This window comes from Physeter macrocephalus, unplaced genomic scaffold, assembly GCF_002837175.3.
Source record: "Physeter macrocephalus isolate SW-GA unplaced genomic scaffold, ASM283717v5 random_594, whole genome shotgun sequence".
NCBI lineage: Eukaryota > Metazoa > Chordata > Mammalia > Artiodactyla > Physeteridae > Physeter > Physeter macrocephalus.
Window position 1 is genome coordinate 13,421 of NW_021145868.1, and position 19,634 is coordinate 33,054.

Sequence of the window (19,634 nt, forward strand, 5' to 3'; positions counted from 1 at the left end):
AAAGGGACCTCTGACCAGGAGCCTGCGGAACTCAGGCTGCTCTGGTGCGCTCCTGTCCCGTGAGCTCTACCCAGGCTGACGCTGCTGAGAAACAGCAGCTCTGTCGGGGGCGATGCCTGGGGAAAGCTGGGGTCGGGTCTGAAGGGCCAGGTCTATCACTCGTCTGGGGACAGTGACAGACCGCAGAACAGGATCACAGCGCTGCGGCGGCGGCCAGGGAGGGAGCCACGGCAGGCACCCAGCCTGACTTCCTGTGGACGCCCCCAGCCCCTACCTCCAGCACGGGGGAGGGGGCAATGAGCCCCCTGGGGAGAGCAGAGGTCGACTCCAGCTCAAACCTCTGGAGATGTCACCTGAGCTTCACTTCCAAGCTTATCTGGATGAGAGCTGACACTGAGGGGTAGGAACTGGAGTGAAGATAACAGATTAATCCTCAGTTTAAAATACTCCAAGAACGGACATCTCAGTGACTCCCAACAAGAACAGGAACAATCCCAAACGGGTTTTTAAAAACACCCAAACGTCTACCTTCCCATACGCAAGCAATGTGCACATGTCACGCTGGGTTATGTACAAGGTCATAAAATCAGGACTGACGGGGAGCAGGTGTCCATTCATCATCCTAAACAGTTCAGAAACCCTCCAGCAGCACGTCCCTCACACCGAACGTCTCCTCCAGGATACATCTAGAAGGTACTCTTTTTTGAAAAAAAACCACAATGCATTATTTTGTTTCAAACGAGAAGAGGGCATCACCAAACACGAGAACGCAGCTGGCGACAGCGCCGGCCGGGCGTGCAGAGCTGGGGCAGGCGATGGAGGGAGAAGGGGGTCAGCAGAGGAACCGAGGCGGTCAGTGGTGGTCAGGGCTGCGAGCACTTTGGGGAGAGGGTTCGTTTTTTGGAGGCGTGGCTTATTTTTTAACTGCTTATTTCTTCATCTGTTTTATTCAGTTTCTTCAGTGTGTCCAGCAGTTTCTGTGGGGTGAGAATGTGCGTGGATCCTGGAGGAAGGCAGAAAAGATCGTGAGCTTGCCAGCTCCGGTTTCGAACACTTTCCCCTTTCCTGCCCTGTTCTATCCCCAGAGCTGCAGCCGGTCCCCCTCCCCACCCCCAGACGCAGGCAGAGGTTGGGGACTGGGGTTTGGGGCCTTGTCACAGTAGGCCTGGGAGACATGTGAGGGCTGTGGGTAAACAGAACACACCCTCTGGCTTGGGCAGGGTCCCGGGCTGTACCAAGGAAGGAGGCCGCCTCTCCATCAGTGCTCAGCGCTGCCGTCTGCCAGGGGACAGGGCAGCTGCACTTCTAATTCTCTCCTGAACTCAAGGTGAAGCCAGGGAGAGAAGCTCCAAACCACACGGCCGGGGAAGAGGCTGGGAATGGGGAAGGGGTTAGCAGGGGGGACTGTGTGTGGGAAGAGTGGTGCAGGTAGGGAGGAAGACGTGGACGGGCGGAGCACCTGGAGGAAGCCACTGCCTTCCGGGAGCCCGCTGGCTGGGACTGCGTGGTGGGAGGGACCTCAGGTGTGAAAGGGGGAAGGGCCGGGGGTACCTGAGGCCTTACCTTGCAGAGACCGCGCATTGTAAGAGGTTAGAAATGCTTGCAAAAATTTAAGCTAATGGAATTAGATATACTTCTACTGCAAACAGAAAAAAGAAAAAAGAAAAAAAAATGAAGTCCTTTTTCATAAGGAGAGAGAGAGAGAGATCTCGTAAGTGCAGTAAAAAAAGATGCATGGATCGTGTGGTTTGGACATGGACTTAAACAGAACAGGAGTGACTGGCGTGTAAGCATGAGGCCTGCGTACATGCAGCAGTAGGCTTCAAAGAAAGAGATCCCGGTGGGAGAGAAGAACGGAACAAAAGAGACCCGTACTTGAAAATGTGCCTCCCTGGAGATGCGGCCAAGTGAGTGGGCCTTCACATGAGGAGGGGACCAGAAACCACGGGATGCCAGCTGTCCACCCTGAGGGCAGGCAAAAGAAGGCTCTGGCTGGCTTGTTGGGAGTGATTCCAAATTACCAGGGTCCCTATGCCTTTGACCGCTACTTGCTCAGCTGACCTGTGACTGCTGGCCCTGCAGCCTGGAGCCTTCCCGGTCAGTGCAGGCCAGGAGAACACTGGTGAAGCCCTCTCTGGTGTGAGAGGCTTCTCAACATCCTGTTCTCTGCAGCTCAAGCCCCAGCCCCCGCAGGGCCTGCTGAGTGAGGGACCAGTCCCCAGCTGCTCCCCCGAGGTGCGGAGTGTGATGCCCTGAGAGCGCAGCCTGCGCCAGCCCCTGCGCCCAACGCTGACTCATTCTGCAGACCCGAGGCTCCTTAGGCAAATGTGACACTGGTTTCAGCGGTGTGTCCCCCTCTCCCCCGAAGACACTCATTTCTGTGACCTTATCAATCTTCCTACTAGTCCTAAAGGTCAAAGGCTGCCCCACAAATGAGGAAACAGGGATAAACGTTACCAAATTCTGACCAGAACCACTGGCAGAATGAAAGTCTTCCAAATCTCAACTCGATGCAGCAGTTTGAGCGTCTCTACCTGAAAGGCAGCGGCTGGGAGCTCCGTGCGGGGGGTCAGCGTGGGGGCTGCCGAGGTTAAGGCAATGCACCTGCCAGAGAAACTGTCCCTAACGTCCTCCCCTGCAGCCAAAAGGCCTCTGAGCAGATGCCTATCCCAAGGTGTCCCCTACCCTTGCTTATGTGCAGATTCAGGACTTGGAGGGAGGCCAGAAAGAGGTGAAGGAATCCACGCTTCAGAACTTCCGGATATTATCTGCCTGCTGACCATCTGGTGTTCCCAATCTTTGACTGAAAACAGAAAACTCCCAGGACCAACAGTAACAGGCAACAGTTACGGTCCTGGGCCCTAGCTATCAATACCTGGTCTCTTTAAAGGATGCAGACCAGATGGTGTTAATCCGAATCACCTGAGGGCCAATTCTTGCCAGGCAATCAGCTGTATCGCTTTAATACCCTGGTCAAGCTTTTCACCACCACAAACACTGCAAATGTTCTCACTTGAACCCACAGGCGGCTGACCATGTAGGCCCTCTAGAACAGCAAGTGGGCTCTATTGCTCTGAGGGTCCCTCTTATTCTACGTAACTGCAACACTGAAACGTGAACGGTGGTCTCCACAACAAAGTCATCCAAAGACTGTCAAAGCTGCGGGCCAGACACAGTGACCTCTGCCAGGACAAAATCCTTCTTTCCTCACGGACGGCACCTGAAAACCACAGGAGTTCTGACAGATCAGCTGGTCTAGCTGTTCCTGGATTTGGCTGAAACAGTCCTGCTGACTCAGACTATTGAAGGCAGTACCGGTGAACGATAGGTTTAAATTGTATATTTAAGAGCAGCCCAGGTGGGTTTGATGATCTGCCAGATGTGGAAGACGGTGGTCTTGCCCACCCACATCCAAGACGCCCAGGGTGGTGAGGCGTGTTGGTGGCACAGCCAGGCCCAGAAGCCATGCCACTACTCTCAATTCTGGGGGCCCTGTGGCTTCCTGCCCCGGGAGGGGATGCGTAAGGGAACGCTGAAAAAGCAGCTGGGCACTGGATCGGCTCTGCGCTCAGATGCAAATCTGAGTCCCACTGAAAAATGAAACGTATCTGACCCCGATCTAGAATAAAGCAAAGTACTCAACATAATAAAACAAAAACACACTCTCCCGTGTAAGTGCTCTATAATAGGTCTAAGCCAGCCTTTCGGCCCCCTTTCTTCGGCTCCTGAGGCCTCCTGGACATTTCCTAATGGTCAGTACTTTTAACAGAAACCACCTAGAGCACCGAAGTGAAGATCTAATCAAAAGATTTCATTTCTTAGACAGCTGAGAGGAATGACGGATTGATGAGTGGGGACCGAGCCAAGGCTTGGTGGCATCTGTGCACTTCAGTTATCCATGCCCACTCCCTGCAGCCCAGCCCTGGGGAGCCCGCCTCGGCTCCGGGACAGAGAGGGGCCAGGAGGAGAGAGCAGGGTCAGGAGGATGGAGCACGGCACTGGCACCCACACAGGGCCCGCCGCAGACGCTCGTTCACTGCTGAGCAGGGGAAACCCATCCCTTAAAAGCTAAGTTCCTGCAAACACCAATGTGGGGGAGGAGACCGCCCAGCCTCCCTAACGCCCTGCAGTGTCCTCGGCTTTGGTCACCTGGACAATCGCAACAGAAGTGGGCAAGTCGGAAGGCTCACCTGCTTTCTGACCTCCCTGGTATGAGGGCTCTGTGCCTCACTTTTTCTTAACTGAACTCTCTAAAATCCAACACTGTTCAACAAAGCATTTCAGAAGCCAGGAACAAACAGCCAGAGTCTGTTCATGCTCTCTCTGCTCTGATGGCAGCTGAGACCTCTCTGCTGATTGAACATAAAACAGAGGAAGCAGTGTGCGAAGAAGAGGCATCTTCCAAAGCAGGGAATCCCAGAATGAATCCTAGCAGGAGCCCCTGGGGTCTGGGTTTGTGATTCTTTCTGACTCTGCCAGTGCTCTGTCATTGCTCATCTGTCCTTTGAGAAGCCTCAAAATACATGTTGCAGCAAATGCCGTCCACCTACCTGCCATCTGCACAAGAACCGGATGTCTCTGATTACCAACCTACCAAGGTGCTGCTGAACAATGGCTGTTTTTTTAGTTGCTTTTACTGACCACCCACTGGCCTCACTTTCTAGGGTGAAGGCAGCCTGGGCAGGATGGCAGGTAGCCCAGGGCCACAGCCAGCCCCGCTGTCCTGGCTCACAACCACTTGCTGCTTCTCATCTCCCTACTGCCCTGGGGCAGCTATCTCCGGCCCAGGCGAAGAAAGAGGAGCTAAACGGCACAGCCTCCGGTGCAGACCTTTAGAGCAAGCCCCTCGTGGATGGAGCTCATTATCTTTAAAAAAACAAGCACACTTCTGATGTTACCCAACCAGGGTTCTGATGTTCATTCCCCCAAGGGTCGCCAGAGAGTGTGCCAGAGTGCGTAGGGCTGCCTGGTTTAAGCCACCAACTGAACGACTGCATTACAGACGGTCAGAGCCCGAGCAGCCTCCGGCTCTGCCATCCAGCCTCCCTGTGTTCTGTGTACCGTGACCCAGTGGGAACGACCTCCCCCAGTCACACAGGTGCTTGTGGCCAAGCTGAGGCTAGAGTCCATGCCTGTCCGCTGCTCACTGACAGGCGACTCTCGCTCTGTAACTCACAGGGCCACGTTTCGGCCCGGGGTGGGGGTGGGGACATTTCTAGGGTGCATCCTCAACAGAGTAGACGAAGTCAGATACACAAGACGTGGCCTCATCACAGAATGTGTGATGAAACTAAAGAATGACTAACGGTGCAGTGAGGTCTTCAGGGTCAGTCTGCCATCTGAACAGGTCAGGGGAGATTTCCAGCACAAAAGAAGGGTGGAAAGAGAGAGGAAGGAATGAGGACAAGAATAAAACCTGGGTAATCTGCCAAACTGACAATGGGTTCCCAGGTAACTGAGATAAAGGCACGAGCACGGTGGGAGAGAAGACGCTCTTTAAAAACAGCACATAGCGTGGAGAACAGATTTCTACCCAAAGGCTCTCAATCTGACCAGGAGACTCCAATGGGAGAGAGGGGTATGATTCTGAACTCTCGGAAGGATCCACAGGAGAATTAAAATAAAAGCAATTACTGAAAGAGCAAATGACTGTTAAGTGCTGTTTTTCCCAGAGGAACAGGAGACATGAGCTCTTTCCATCGGTGGCTGGAGTTCACCATGTACGAGGTGGCTCATGACCCCATCACCCCTTAGAAATTGTTCCTCAGGAAAAATGTCTGTCCTGGGAAAAAGGTATTGACATATCTAACTACCACTGACTGGGAGTCTACCCTGACGCCCTCTGCCAAGCCTTCCTCATGATCGCGTGCCGACTGGCATCTCCACTGGAGTTCTGCCGTGGACAGGACTGTCCCCTGAACACCTGTTGGCCTCACTCTCAAGTTCCCACACCACATCACAACCCGGAGGCTGCCTGGTGTTCTCTGCCTTGTGCCCACAAATTCACCCCGGGGCCAGCAGGCTGGGGCACCGTGCCTGCGGCACCCCTCCAGGTCCAGCTCCCTCTGGAGGACTGTGCGTAGCAGTTGTGATTGTTTCTGGTCTAAAGCCCAGAGGGCTGCAGCTGTCTGACTGAGCGACAGGTAACCCAAGGCATGAGCGAGCTGGCAAGCTGGAGCCCAGTGGGGCTCAGGGTAGGGTTGGTGAGGGCAGCATCGGACACATTTTCAATCGGTGTTAAGAACTGCAAGCATTTTCTCATTAAAAGAAATCAAATAAATAATAAACGGAAAAGGGAAAAATAAAAAGAGTGACGGAATAAATCAAAGAAAACCCTTCAGAGTGGAAGAGTTTCTTTTCTGTAATAAGCTGCTTTTACTTTGTTTCTTTGGCTCTCACTCCATTGTTGGAGCCTGATCCTCAAAAGATACCCTAGAGGACTCCCGGAAGTCGGGGTGTCTCAGGTCCATGAGAAATTTGGTGGGAGTGAGAATATGAGTAGAACCTGCGGGAGAACAGAGGCCGGCTGACTGCTTGAACAAAGGTAGATTACCGGAACATGCCAACTTAGGCCTACGTTTTATGCAGCCAATGAGGTGCGAGAGAGCGAGACGCACGCGCACCCGCGGAGCACGCGCCGTGCAAACGCGGCGCATGCGCACATGGGTCATGAGGACGCCCGGCATGCACAGAGCGGGCGGGGCCCCACAGCGGGCGTCAGCGGTCTGCGCCAGGCCTCTCCACCGATCCGCAAGGGTGACCCTGTCTCCCCGGGTCTCCACCTCCCAACAGGGAACCTCAGGTCGGGCCAGCGTGGGTTACAGCGAAGCCTGGCTGTGACGGCTTCTGCCCAGGAAAGCTGTGTTTGAGCAGGGAGTTAGCCAACACGTTCATGCAACACGTACGCAAGCAGGCAACACCGAGAGCTCTGGCACGGGGTCCTACGTAACCAAAAAGGAAAGAACACAGGGAGAAACGGTGACCAGACAGGGGAGGCTTCAGGGAGTGGGGAGGGTAGGGGGAGATGCGAGCTCCCCAACGAATGGTGGTATCTGGAAGGCGGGTTGTGAAGACAGTGCCAGCTCCATCTTGATACACGCAGTAACGGCCACATGGACTGGTCTGCAGAACCTGCTCACTCTGAGAGCTTGGGGGGCATTGCGCCTTGGTCCCCCCAAAGTGGAGGTATAAAATTGAAACATCTTATTGAGATCAGGGCAAGGGCAGGGCCCAGCCAGGGCAGTAGGTGATCACCTCTTGCCAATCAATGTTAAGAGGTACTCCGGGCAGGTGCAACTCCATTTTGTTAAGGGCAAGATGGGACAAAAGGAAGGCATCTGGAGAAAGCAAGATTTTTCTCAGCTCACTCTTCCTCTTCCAGCCGAGAAATTGGAGAAGCTCCTGTAGGCATGAAAAAGGAGAAAAATCTTCTCCTGCTGCCTTAAGTCAGCTCTTATAAGTTGCTTCCCTTCTTCTGGAAAACCAGCAGGAAGTAACCAGAAGGGGTATGACAGACCCTGAAGTAGTAGGAACTGGCTGGGGGAAGCCTCAGCAGAGCCCAGAAGTCAGGCCAATATGTTTCAGGCAGCATCTGCTCTCACTCCTCGTCTGTGCATCTCCAACTGACAGGTAAAGGAGCCGGTAATCATTTACTTTACGTTCACTGAGCGTCTTCTGGACGTGAGGCTGGAGGCCAGGAAACTGACACCACCCTACCCTCCACCCCCCAGCCCCGGGCCAGCACCAGGCCTAGTTCAGGCTGTAAGTGGGTGCTCTTAACCCCATTTTCGTGGGTAAGGAAATAACAGCGTGGAGAGGGGAGGTACTTTCGAGGTGACCCACGTGGCAGTGGCAGAGCAGGAATATCAGCCTGGGTCTCTTGGAGCCTGTGACCAGCCTCTTCCCACCACATGGGGCTGCCACTCGTCAAGAGACACAGTGCAGACATGAGGAAGGAACCCTTCGCTCGTCAGCGTCTGCAGTCCACAAACATGTCTAGAGACTTAAGTTTTTCAGGGGCAACAGAGAACCGAAGACAGAATGAAACACCAAAGCATGGAATGGAGTCCAAGTGCAGTGAAGCGGCCCCTTCCCTCTAGAAAACACGCCCCACTCACCTATGAGCACTTCCCACTTTCCGTTGGCTTGGGTCACCTCGTAAGCACAACGCATCTCATTCAGGCTCACGCCCCCCAGGATGAAGATGATGAGGCGAGGACCACTGCGGTACTCCCCTGGGGCCTTATTCTTATGCCAGTGTCCATAGCGGGCGCTGGAGCAGGAGAGGGGGGAGGGAGAGGGAGAGAGAAAGAATTAATCATGTTTATCTGCATCCACAGCATTTATACTTCACACCTCCATGACGTGTTACACGATCGTTCTGTACACCAGTGACCGAAACAGAGTAGACGCTTAGCGAGTGTTGGCTGAACTGAACTGCAGTGCAAATTTTCAAGCGCCTTGGCTGCCGGGAGAAGAATCACTATGAGCGCCTGTGCTGTGACCCCGTCATGCAGGCAACAGACGGGTTCAGGTCGGCTTTAAAGCTGGACGTTCAGCAGCTTCACCCGTATGATGTTGGTCCCGGTGTCTCCCCCCAGCTGTACAGTTCTGGGCTTGTCTGGGACACTCTGCCGGAGGGAGCAGGGACCACAGAGTCCAGGGCCTGTCTGTAGCCGGCACACTGATTCACTGGACGGATGTGCACCAGGCGCCTCACTGGGCTGGGGCCGCCCCAGCACCGAGGAGCTGACCTGAGTGACGTGTGGCTCTTGCCAACCAAGAGCTCAGGCTTAACTGGGGCGGGTGGGGCGAGGAGGGTGGCGGGAGGATGGGGGTCTGCATCGCGCCCCAAGGAGAGGAGCTCAGTGCCGTGGGAACACACACGGGGGAGGGACTTCTAGTGCCGACTGGGCATCACTGGGGAAGGCTTCCTGGAGGAGGTGACACCGAGCTGCCTCCTGAACGACAGGCATCTCAGTGGCAGGACAGTTCCCCAGGTGCCCCCCAACTCCCGGCCCCAGCTTCCCTCAATGGGCCTTCACCTTGTCCTCGGAAACAATGAGAAATTGGTTACTTCCAGGCTAAGAAAATGGGGAAAACAAAACAAAAATCAAAACAAAATGAGGGGCCATCTCTTAAGAAGATCATATGTATTTTTTCTTGTGTGGAGAATTACGCTGAGGATTTTTAAGTGTCAAATCAGCCTTGCATTCCTCAAACAAACCCTTCAGCAAGATGCATTGCTCCTTGTATATGCCACTGGGTTTAGTTTGCTAATATTTTATCTATAACATTTGCCTCTCCGTGCTTGAGGGAAGTTTTTTTGTTTGTTTGTTTGTTTGTTTGCGGTACGCGGGCCTCTCAGGCCGCCGCGGAGCACAGGCTCCGGACGCGCAGGCTCAGCGGCCATGGCTCACAGGCCCAGCCGCTCCGCGGCATGTGGGATCCTCCCGGACCGGGGCACGAACCCGCGCCACCTGCATCGGCAGGCAGACTCTCAACCACTGCGCCACCAGGGAAGCCCAGGGAAGTTTTATTTAATGCCATTTTCAGATTTGCTTTTAGGATCGTGTACTCATAAAATAAGTGGGAAAGTTTCTTCTCTCTTTCTATTATCTGCAAATGTGTTAATGTTGAGTGGTTTCTTCATAAAATACCAGAAGAATTCACCATTGGGTTGGGAATTTCTTTTGTGGAAGTTTTAAAAATAACTAAAAAGTTAATAGGGGTCACTGAGTTTCTGTTTTTTAATTGTCAACTTTTGTAATTTGTAAAATGCATTTGTCTGTGTCATCTAAATTTTCAATTAAATTCGGATGAATTTGAAACAGAACGAGAGCAAGGCTTCTCTGAACGGTGGAATCTTTACCCTTCTTCCTGACTTAGGACAGCATTAAAGCCACTTTCCACATCACGAAGGCCAGCCCAGAGGACCTCACAGTCACTTTTTTTTGGCCTGTGCAATCATTTGTTTGTCTGCCGTTGTCAGCCAGCCTGGCTGTGATACTGTGTGGGATTCTGTATTTCACTCCAAGGCTGGCAATAAACATTTGGCCTCCACTGGCATCATGCAGGCCTGAGGGTGACGACAGAAGTGGGGGGGGGGGCGGTGGAGAGACAAGACAGGCGGGCAAAGTACTAGTAGAGGCACATGTATTGAAAAGTGTTACCCTGGGAGCCTGGGCCACACACACAAGGGAGGGAGAGAAGAGATTCTGGAGGCAAAATGTGTGCCTAGTGTTGAGAGTCCCAGGGACTGGCCGTGGAGATGTGGCCTGCAGAGCATAGCAGGAAAAGCTTCTGGATGAACATGGCAAGGTGGTGAATAAGAAGAAGAGCTTTCGAAAACCTATGCACAAGGCCTCATGGGCGACCAAGAAAACACAGAGGGCTGGAGAACCCAGAGATGGAAGCAGGGATTGCTGTCTGCTCCCATCTCCAAGCTGAGAAATGTCTGAGCATCACCAGGTACGTGGCAGAAACCCAACAGACCCAAGGCATCCACATTTCCATCATCTATGTTTCCATCAAGGATGGATCTGAGAAGTGTGGCTCTATGCAGATGATGTATTCATCCCTTTCTTAATTACTAAAATTAACTAATGAATGAAAAGTGAAGACAGTACACCAAGTGCCTACTACATGCCAGGCTCTGTTCTAGGCACTGAGGATAAAACAGACACGAATCCCTGCCCTCATGAGGCTGACATTCTAGTCTGGGGAGACTGGCAGTAAACAAGGTAAATACAGCACACTGAGCGGGGGTGTAATCTATGGAGAAAAAGCAGGGAAGGGAGAGAGGAAGTTGGGGTGCTGTAATTTTTTCACTATTTTCTGTAACACTTTATTGAGAAATGATTCACGTATCATACAATTCACTCCTTTAAACTGTGTAATTCAGTGGTGGTCAGTAAGTCACCGAATTGTGAGCCGTCACCACAATCAATTTTAGACCATTTTCATCAACCCCCAAAAGGAATTCTGTACCTATTAGCAGTCGCTCCCCATTCCCCAACCCTTACCCCCATCCCCAGTTCTGAGCAACCACCAAATCTGCTTTCTGTCTTGAGACTAGCCCGTTCTAGACATTTCATATAAATGGAATCATAGTGTATGTGGGCTTTAGTGATTGGCTTCTTTAACTTAGTATAATATTTTCAAGGATTGTCCATGTTACAGCATGGATCAGTATTTCATTCCTATCTTTGGCTGAACAATATTCCATTGTATGAATGTACCATATTTTTTTTTATCCATTCATCAGCTGATAGACATTTAGGTCATTAGGTATAATGCTGCTAGGAAGACTGGTGTACTGTAATTTTAAACAGGGTGGTTAGGGAAGATGGGAGAAGGTAACAATTTATTAAAGACCTGGAGGAGAAAAGAGGTGAGCCATGCAGAGATAACTGGGGACAGATCATTTCAGGCAGAGGGAAAAGCAAGTGCAAAGGTCCTGAGGCAGAAGTAAGCCTGGTGTGTTCGGGGAAGAGCAAGGAGGCTGGTGTGGCTGGTGTGGCTGAAGTAGGGGGGGAGTAGGGAGTGAGGGAGGAACGGGAAGCCAGGGGCTGAAGGGCCTCATGGGTCGCTGCAAGGACTTGGCCTGCACCCTGGCTGTGACGGGAAGCAGTGGGAGGGTTCTCGAGGGTCGTGCGGCGTCACAGCAGGACTGCCGTGCGGCTGCCGTCCAACCAGACACGGTGCCGCTTGCTCCCTGCTCGCTTGCTCAGGGACTTGTACTCACCTGACCGCGGTGGTGCTGAAGGAGGCAGAGGAGCGGGTGGAGATGTACGGGTAGTGCTTGGTGTCAAGTCTGTCTTCAATGGTGTCCTGGAAAGAAGAGACACAGCTATCAACCGGCCATCTCTTTGAAAAGGGCTGACACAATCAAGGTAAGACAATTCGAAGAACAAGTCACTCAGCCAAAACCATGGCCAACTTTGCAACAACCAGAGCTCCCCTGTCCGCTGCCCGCTGCCGGGTGCCTCATGCTGAGCTCGGAGCGGGCAGACCAGATGCTCCGTAACCAGCGGATACGGTGAGATAAGTTTGTAGGTCTGCTCTTGAAGAGAAGTTTTTTTAAAAAACCTGCATTGGGCTTCCCTGGTGGCACAGTGGTTAAGAATCCGCCTGCCAATGCAGGGGACACGGGTTCAAGCCCTGGTCCGGGAAGATCCCACATGCCACCGAGCAACTAAGCCTGTGTGCCACAACTGCTGAGCCTGCGCTCTAGGGCCCCGAGCCACAACTACTGAGCCCACGTGCCACAACTACTGAAGCCCACACACCTAGAGCCCGTGCTCCGCAACAAGAGAAGCCACCGCAATGAGAAGCCCGCGCACCACAACGAAGAGTAGCCCCCGCTCGCCACAACTAGAGAAAGCCCGCGCGCAGCAATGAAGACCCAACGCAGCCAAAAACAATAAATAAACAAAATAAACTTAAAAAAACCCCTGCATTAATTTTTCCCGCTTCTCTTCCACCCTTTTATGTTCCACGCGAGGTTATAAATGTCGCATCCTGTCCGATAAACCCCCGACCCTTGCCATCTGTCTTGAAGACACTAGGCGTGGGCAGTCTCTCCGGCAGGCTGAGGCCTCACAGCCTCGGTTTCTCAAGGGCCTAATTATGTGGCGGGTGGATCCAGCTACCCAACCCCTGCTGCCGAGAAGTCTACACTCCTAACAGCTACCGTGTGAAGCCCACGCATGTCTCTTTGGGGGACTGAGGTTGGGGTGGGGAGAGGAAAAGGGAGCAGAGAACAAAGGAGGGAATGAGACAGAGCGGTTGATACACTCTGCCAAGCAAAGAAACGTAATTGGTTTCAAGATGTCTCATGTTCACCCATCTTTTTGGTTTGTGGGTTTTAAAAATAGGAAGCTGACTCACTATATATACTTAAAATATATTTATTTTCACGTACAATTCAGTGGGAACACACGGACTGCTATGAAATAACAAAGGGATCCCGGCCGAGACCTTTCATTCTCTGGATCCCGGTCCTGTCCACCTGTCAAGGGCAGGAACTGGAAAGACCATCTCCAACTCCCACCCCAAAGCTCCCAGGGTGCGTCAGGATTCTACACAGGGTTTCCTCGACCTTGAGCTACAAGAAGGGGAGGAAGGGACACCGCTGGGCTACCTGACTTTCAAAGATACAAAACACCTCCTATGCGCAAGGCTCGGTGCCAGAGGACACGTCAGGTGAGGGCACAGGACCAAGGTCTAAAACGATGACCCAACACAGAGAGCAGCACACACATGTAAAGGGCATCCCTGACACAGGCTGCGGGAGTCCAGGGAGGCCTCTGTGGTGCTGGGTGGTCAGACAGGTGGGCCAGTGTATGGGACTTGGCAGGAAGGCAGGATTCAGGACGTGGAAAGGAGAGTGAGAACTCCAGGCAAGGGACAGGGCTCAACAGAAACACGATCGGCAGAGTCTCTGGCTGACGTGAGGGCTGAAGGAGGGGAACAGCGGGAGAGGAGGAGGATGGGCTGGGATCTCTTTCCGGAGGCCCTCCCACCCTGCTGTGTCCTTAGCGTGGTGCTCCTTACTCATAGGACCTTCAGGTGCCGTGACGGGTTTGGTTCCTTCGGCTTCAGTGCCATTGAGGGGTCTCTACTGTGGGGCTCAATCGTGTGGATCTGAGGATCCACGTCTGACAGTCTCCTGGGGCTGCTCTGGACAAACCCTCCAAGGCCTGGGTGCAAATCCCCGGGTGTCACCCCCACCCGAGGGCAGGTGAGGCCGAAGCCTCCAGGCCTCAGGTGCAGAGCCCCGGGCCCGGCTGCCCTTGTGCCCTGGTCTCGGCCCGCGCTGACCTCCATGATGTCTTTGACGATCGGGGTCCATCGTGAGAGCTGGTAGGTCTGCTCGCTGATGCGCTCCTTCCGCTCCGGTTTGCTCCTGCGACGCAGCGTGGACTGAAAGCAAACACACGAGGTGAGGCTCTGAGTCAGCGCCTGCGCCCGCGAAGCCTCGCTGGCCCCTGGGCTCCCTTCCGGGAGTCAGCGCTGGCAAAGACTAAGAAGTAGGGAGCTCTTCCTGCAAAAGCCCGGACGATGCCCCGTGGGCTCCAGCCCAAGAACCTGGAGCAGACTTGGTTCTTCAAAGCCAGGAAAAATGGCAAACGTGGGTCAAACGGATAAGTGCCATTTCTTACAAATGCAGGGAGTTTAAAAAGTTAGTTTGTTGTCAATTATAGGAGAAAATACTGCTTTGGAGTGACTTTGATTTTGCTTCAACAGCACAGGATGCACTGAATGAATCATGTCTGTTCTCATTTGGTCCCTTTGTGAACAAGGGCCTGAAAACGCCAGATGGCCCCCAGTCACAGGTCCCTGGTCTGGTGGCTCCGGAACAAAGCTTTTGATTCTAAGATTCCAGAAGGAGCACACCTACAGCCCTGCTTTACCAGCACTGAGGCGTGAGCTGACTTCCTGCAGGAAGTGGGGTTCCTACAAGCAAGGTTCCTGGCGGGGGGCTCTGAAGAGTCCTGGAGCCCCCCACCCAGCCTCTTCCAGAGCTCATTGCTGGTCGGGCCCCCCACACCTGACCCCACTGGGTCCCGAGTCGTTGTCAGAGAAGCAGACCCAAAGGTGGCAAGGTGGCGTGACACTAAGCGTCGTGTTCATAACCTCACAGGAGATTCTAAGTGTCCCACGGCAGAGGCAGGCTGACTCCAGACACGTGCGACAGGGCTGGTATGACTCCTGTCTGGCGCGGGTTCACAGACACAGCTCAGCTTTGTGACTATGTGTGCCTCCTTGATGTGCCCGCCTGGGCTCCTGGTGTTACACCTTGATTTTATTTATACCTCTACCCCTGCATCCCTCGGATTTTATGTCTTCTCTTTCTCAGTGTTGAGTGTGTGTACTGCAAGCCGCCTTAAGTCAGCCAGGGAGAAGAGATGAGAGCTGCTGTCTCCCCTCTGCCCCCCCCGCCCGACGCTGGCACTCACATCCGCGACGATGGGCACCCCGAGGTGGGCCATGTTGGTGATGATCTCACTGTCCTCCGGGGGGATCTGGGCGTGCTGGATCAGCTTGTTCAGGTTTTCCTCGGTGATGCCTGCGAGCACGAAACCCCGATCAGCACACCAGCCCCTGGACATCACGCACTGAGAAGCAGAGCCGGGTGCCTGGGGGGAGAGTGCCCCTTCTCCTCCTCAGGACTAGTGGGAACTAAGCGGCTCGTGGCATCAAGTTTACTGTAAGACAAGATCAGGACTCCAATTCCACTCTAGCCTACGGGCTATGACCATCAGCAGCTGCCCCTCATGGTCTGTATTTCCATCCGTCTCCTGCTTCTCAGCCGTCACCACCTCCCCTGGCCCACATCACAGTCAGCTTGGACAGGAGAGCCTCTGTGTCCGTCTTTGGCACAATGGACACTTATGGGCAACATATGTGGGTAAAAATCAGTTATGTAAAGACACAGATGACAAATGTGGGGCAAGTTAAAAGTATCTAGCAGAAATGCTCTAATAAACTGGCCAGAAAGCCGGTAGACTCTCCCAGCTGTCCCCACCCTGTCCTCTTCGAATTATCCTGTCCCTCTGACTAACTCCAGAATCACTGGGGGATACTCAGCCTCTAGTCGCAACTGATCTGCCTACATGACATTTCCCCAGATGTAAAGAGCCCCTCAGATCTTATTAAACACCCCTTTCCTTCCCTTTGCCTTGTCTTTTACACTGTTTTCCACTTCGTTCTCTCTCTCCCAGCTGCCTCATTCTCCCCAAGAAAGGGCCTCTCCCCCTCCCCTATATCCCACCGTTCCTACCATTCTTCAAAAAGATGTAGAGAAGGATGATGCGGATTTTGTCGTAAGTGCTGACGTTCGCGTCCAGCAGAATGGGGACGATGGCTCTCATGGGGTCCTTGATCTTCTCCCCTTCAGCATCCGTGCCCATCGCCAGGTCCTGCAGAAAACACACCAAGTGGACCCCATTTCTGGCAACAGTCTGGACAGATGGCAACTATTGGAAAACTGGTTATCCATAAACGTCTGGGATGTTTAGTTCGGTTGTGGGAAGGTCTTCAGCAGGTGCTTATGCTCTCAATTAATTAATCAGAAGGGGGGTATAATCAGCACTGGTATCTACGGCATCAATGAGAACCGAGGAAAGCCCCAGGCTTCGCTTTCCAAAACCAGAAACCACGCTGATTTGCCATCTTGTTTAAAGGCAGGCCGTTCCCTCCAGGTGGGTTCCAGTGTACGTGTGCCGATTCCCCAGGGAAAGCCTCAGTCCTGGTAGGTCCTCAAGAGGGACAAAGCCCTACAGAGGGATCGGGGCTTAAGCGGCTGCACTTCCCACATGTGAAAAGCTTCAATATTATAAGGTGCCTCCGCCTGGCTGCACTCTTTCTGTTCCACTCCCCTTGGCACGGAAGGCTGTACCCGCTGAGATTTAACTACTCTAGGATTTTAACCTCTGTTTTTAGTCTTCCAACCACTTTTAGGGAGAGGAGAAAAAAACATGGGCTCCCCTCGAATCCCTCTGAAGGAGATGAAGGGGGAGGGGGTGCTAACATCAGGACTGAAGATAAAGAGTGAAGTAAGCACGGCCTACGGCCCCGCCCTCACAACTCAGGCAAGAGAAGGATCCATTCTCAACAGGCCCGAGAAAGCAGCACATCGGTCTCAGCAAACCAAGAGCGATTTGCTCTTGTTCTGAGACCAGCAGCTGCAACTTTCTCTGGAGCTCTTACAGAGGTTGCCGGAAGGTTGCCTTTTTTCTCTCAAGATCCCAGGAGTCCGTAAGGAGCATGATCTCAAGCTCGGGCCTCTGCTCAGCCTGGGCCAGAGGAAGGTGGGGCCCCTCTCCAAGGCCCTTTCCCAGCTCAGCGCAGCCTCAACAGACATCTGCTCAGCAGGACCTGGCTCTAATACTGCCTCAAAGTCAGATTTAATGTGACTACATAGCACAAGGAGATCAGCTCGGTGCCCTGTGACCACCTAGAGGGGTGGGACAGGGAGGGTGGGAGGGAGACGCAAGAGGGAGGGGATATGGAGATATATGTATATGTATGGCTGATTCACTTTGTTATAAAGCAGAAACTAACACACCATTTGTAAGGCAATTATACTCCAATAAAGATGTTAAAAAAATAATTAATAAATAAATTTAAAGAAAATTTAATGTGACTAGTTCAACAAATACCACTGGGCACTTCTGGAAAAATGTAAACTTCCAAGGATTAATCTCAACTGCATTTGTACCGCTTGTACCGCTCACTCTAGGGATAACCTGTCCTCCGGAGAGTCAGGTTCTTTTGGAGAGGATGCCTTGAGTTTGCAAACATCAGCCATGAAACTGATGAATTTCAGCAGGGCTACTTCCCCATAGGAGAGAGTCCATGCATCAGGGCTGGTCTTACAAACCTAGCCGAGCCTGTCACATCAAACCAGGAGATTTAAGTCTTAGCCTCACACTGAGAACTCGAGTTCTTTTTTCTGTGAAGAGGGACCTTTGGATGAGGCTTCTGCATCGTGGGATGACCTCCCCTCCCTCAGAAGCTGACCCCGGTTGAGAAATGTTCTCATGTGTGAGGAATACAGTGCCAGGATTAGTGACTCGACACGACACTCCTGGAAAATGTGGCAGCTTTGTCATGTCCCTTTGCAGACGAGGAAAAGAAAGCAGAGAGAAACAAGCACGTCAAACAAACCAGTGACAGGGACAGAACTCCGATCCCAATTGTGATCAGGGAGGCTGTGGGAGAATTTCTGACCTTCGGCCGCCCTACCCACTTTCAGCCTCTAGGTCTCCAAGCCGGTGTGGCTACGGCAGGAGGGAAAGACATTCAGGATACAACCTTCAGCCAGCCGTGTCAATGTAGGGCTCAGCGCTGCGTACATCTCTCTTCTGCCATTCCAGGGAGCCTCTGGTAAGTCAGACATGCAAAATCCAAACGGCATGGCATTCCAGACCAATCTAGTCCCTACCATTGAGCGTGGAACTGCACTGGCTCCAGAGACTCGAGACAACACGATCTAGCAGGCTTTCCCATTTCTATTTCCTATGATTCTGCAGGGTGTTCAAGGTCAGATGTTAAAATTCAGTTAAGCAAATAAGTGGGCCTGGCAGAAAGAGGAGGAAAAGGCCCTACCTGTTCCACCCGGCAGAGTTTGTCCACGGTGCCTTGGTAATGCTTCATGCAGTCCTCGGCAAGGTGCAGGTGGGTCGAGTACTAGGACAAAGCAGAGAGCATGTGGTCAAGGAGTCAATCGCCGATTTGCGCAGCGTCTACTAAACACCTGCTATGTATTGACACGGTGCTAGGCACCAAGGCGTCTCCAGCCTCATAAAGGAGATGAAATATGCGTTCAAGCAGGTTCACAGACACCGCTGGGTAGAGAATTGTGTGTGTCGGGAAGAGGGACAGACCACCTTCTACAAGAGTCAAGAGGAAGGAGAAATCCTTTATGGGGGTGGGTGGGGTGGTGTGATGGTTTCACAGGCACCCACAAATCCTTTCATACTCCTCCCTCCAGCAGGTGGCGCTCAATGCCCCTCGCCTTCGTGTGGATTTAGTGACTCGCTTCTAAGGCGGAAGCGATGTGTGACTCCCAGATCATTGTGACTTCCTCCGAGCTCTCTCTCTCAGGCCCATGGGGTGAGGAATTGGAAGGATACAGAGAGAAAAAGATGAAGAGGAGAAAAGAAAATCATGGGAAATAACCTGTCTATCCCAACCTTTCATTTTTTTCTAATAAAAATTGAAGATGACTAAAAACCTGGGCATTTCTATGAATCAGCAAGGGAGGAGGAGCCTTTCTGCAGCTGTTTATACTCACGATGCGAATGGATCATTTTGGACCGTCATACCTTGCTGAGCTCTTTCTGGTACTGGGGCATTTTCTTCAGCATCTGGGACAGGTCCCGCATGGTGGTCTACAGGAAGAGGGAAGCACATGGTCTCATTCCAATGGCCCTGAGCTAAGAGCGGGGCAAGGGGGGTGGGCGCAGCGCAGGACAGCAGCCAGCACCGGACTCCCGAGTGCTCACTCTGAAACCCCCCCAAATGCATCTGTTAAACACAAGATCACGTGTGTTTAGATTTCCACCTCTCTGGCTCAAAAAATTATTGATCCAAATACCGTGACTGTCTTATAGGTGGTGAACTGACCTCTGAAATCTAGCAATTATGTTTTATTTATTGGACTAGAAAGTTACTGAGAGCATAATTCTTGCCAGGAAAGAACAGTTCTTCCTCTGCATGCTGCTTTTCTGCATACTCAGCTCAAGCAGTCATGGAATCAATTCACATTTCATCTCCGCAGAAAAGATGTAGTTGTGTAGACAGGCAGGAAGTAGGGAGAAGGGAAGAGAAGGTTGGAATCTGCATCCTGATAGGTGGAAGGGCTTTGCTGACTTTCTAATTGGGTGACCCACCTAATCCCATTCATGTATCTAAAAGAAATTTATTGAATGACTACTACATACCAGGCACTTTTAGGTGCTGGAGATACAGGACAAAAAAAGAATTTCTGCCTTCATGGAGCTAACACTGAGCAGAGGAGCCATTCTAAGTGAGTGGATTAGCACTCTTGCAGGGAATCATGAATGTGGGTGCAGAGCAGAGACACCTCCCTAGTCTTGGCTCAGAGGAAACGATTCCTGAGC

At 52.5% G+C, this 19,634-nt stretch overlaps 1 protein-coding gene across 2 annotated transcripts in view; it reads right to left on the minus strand.

Moving 5' to 3' along the window:
* Positions 1-916: 916 nt before the first annotated feature.
* Positions 917-19,634, minus strand: part of STXBP1 (syntaxin binding protein 1) — a 34,326-nt gene continuing 15,608 nt past the window's right edge. The window contains exons 11-18 of one of the 2 annotated variants that reach the window (XM_028485837.1): positions 18,837-18,902; positions 18,118-18,198; positions 15,788-15,926; positions 14,964-15,073; positions 13,825-13,926; positions 11,747-11,832; positions 8,118-8,272; positions 917-1,003 (exon numbers count right to left, since the gene is read on the minus strand). In XM_028485837.1, coding sequence (XP_028341638.1) covers positions 921-1,003; positions 8,118-8,272; positions 11,747-11,832; positions 13,825-13,926; positions 14,964-15,073; positions 15,788-15,926; positions 18,118-18,198; positions 18,837-18,902 — 822 coding nt within the window. In that variant the 3' untranslated portion in view covers positions 917-920. Of the gene's footprint in view, positions 1,004-7,115; positions 7,402-8,117; positions 8,273-11,746; positions 11,833-13,824; positions 13,927-14,963; positions 15,074-15,787; positions 15,927-18,117; positions 18,199-18,836; positions 18,903-19,634 lie in introns of those variants that run through there. The other variant, XM_055083125.1, reaches the window with a different exon arrangement.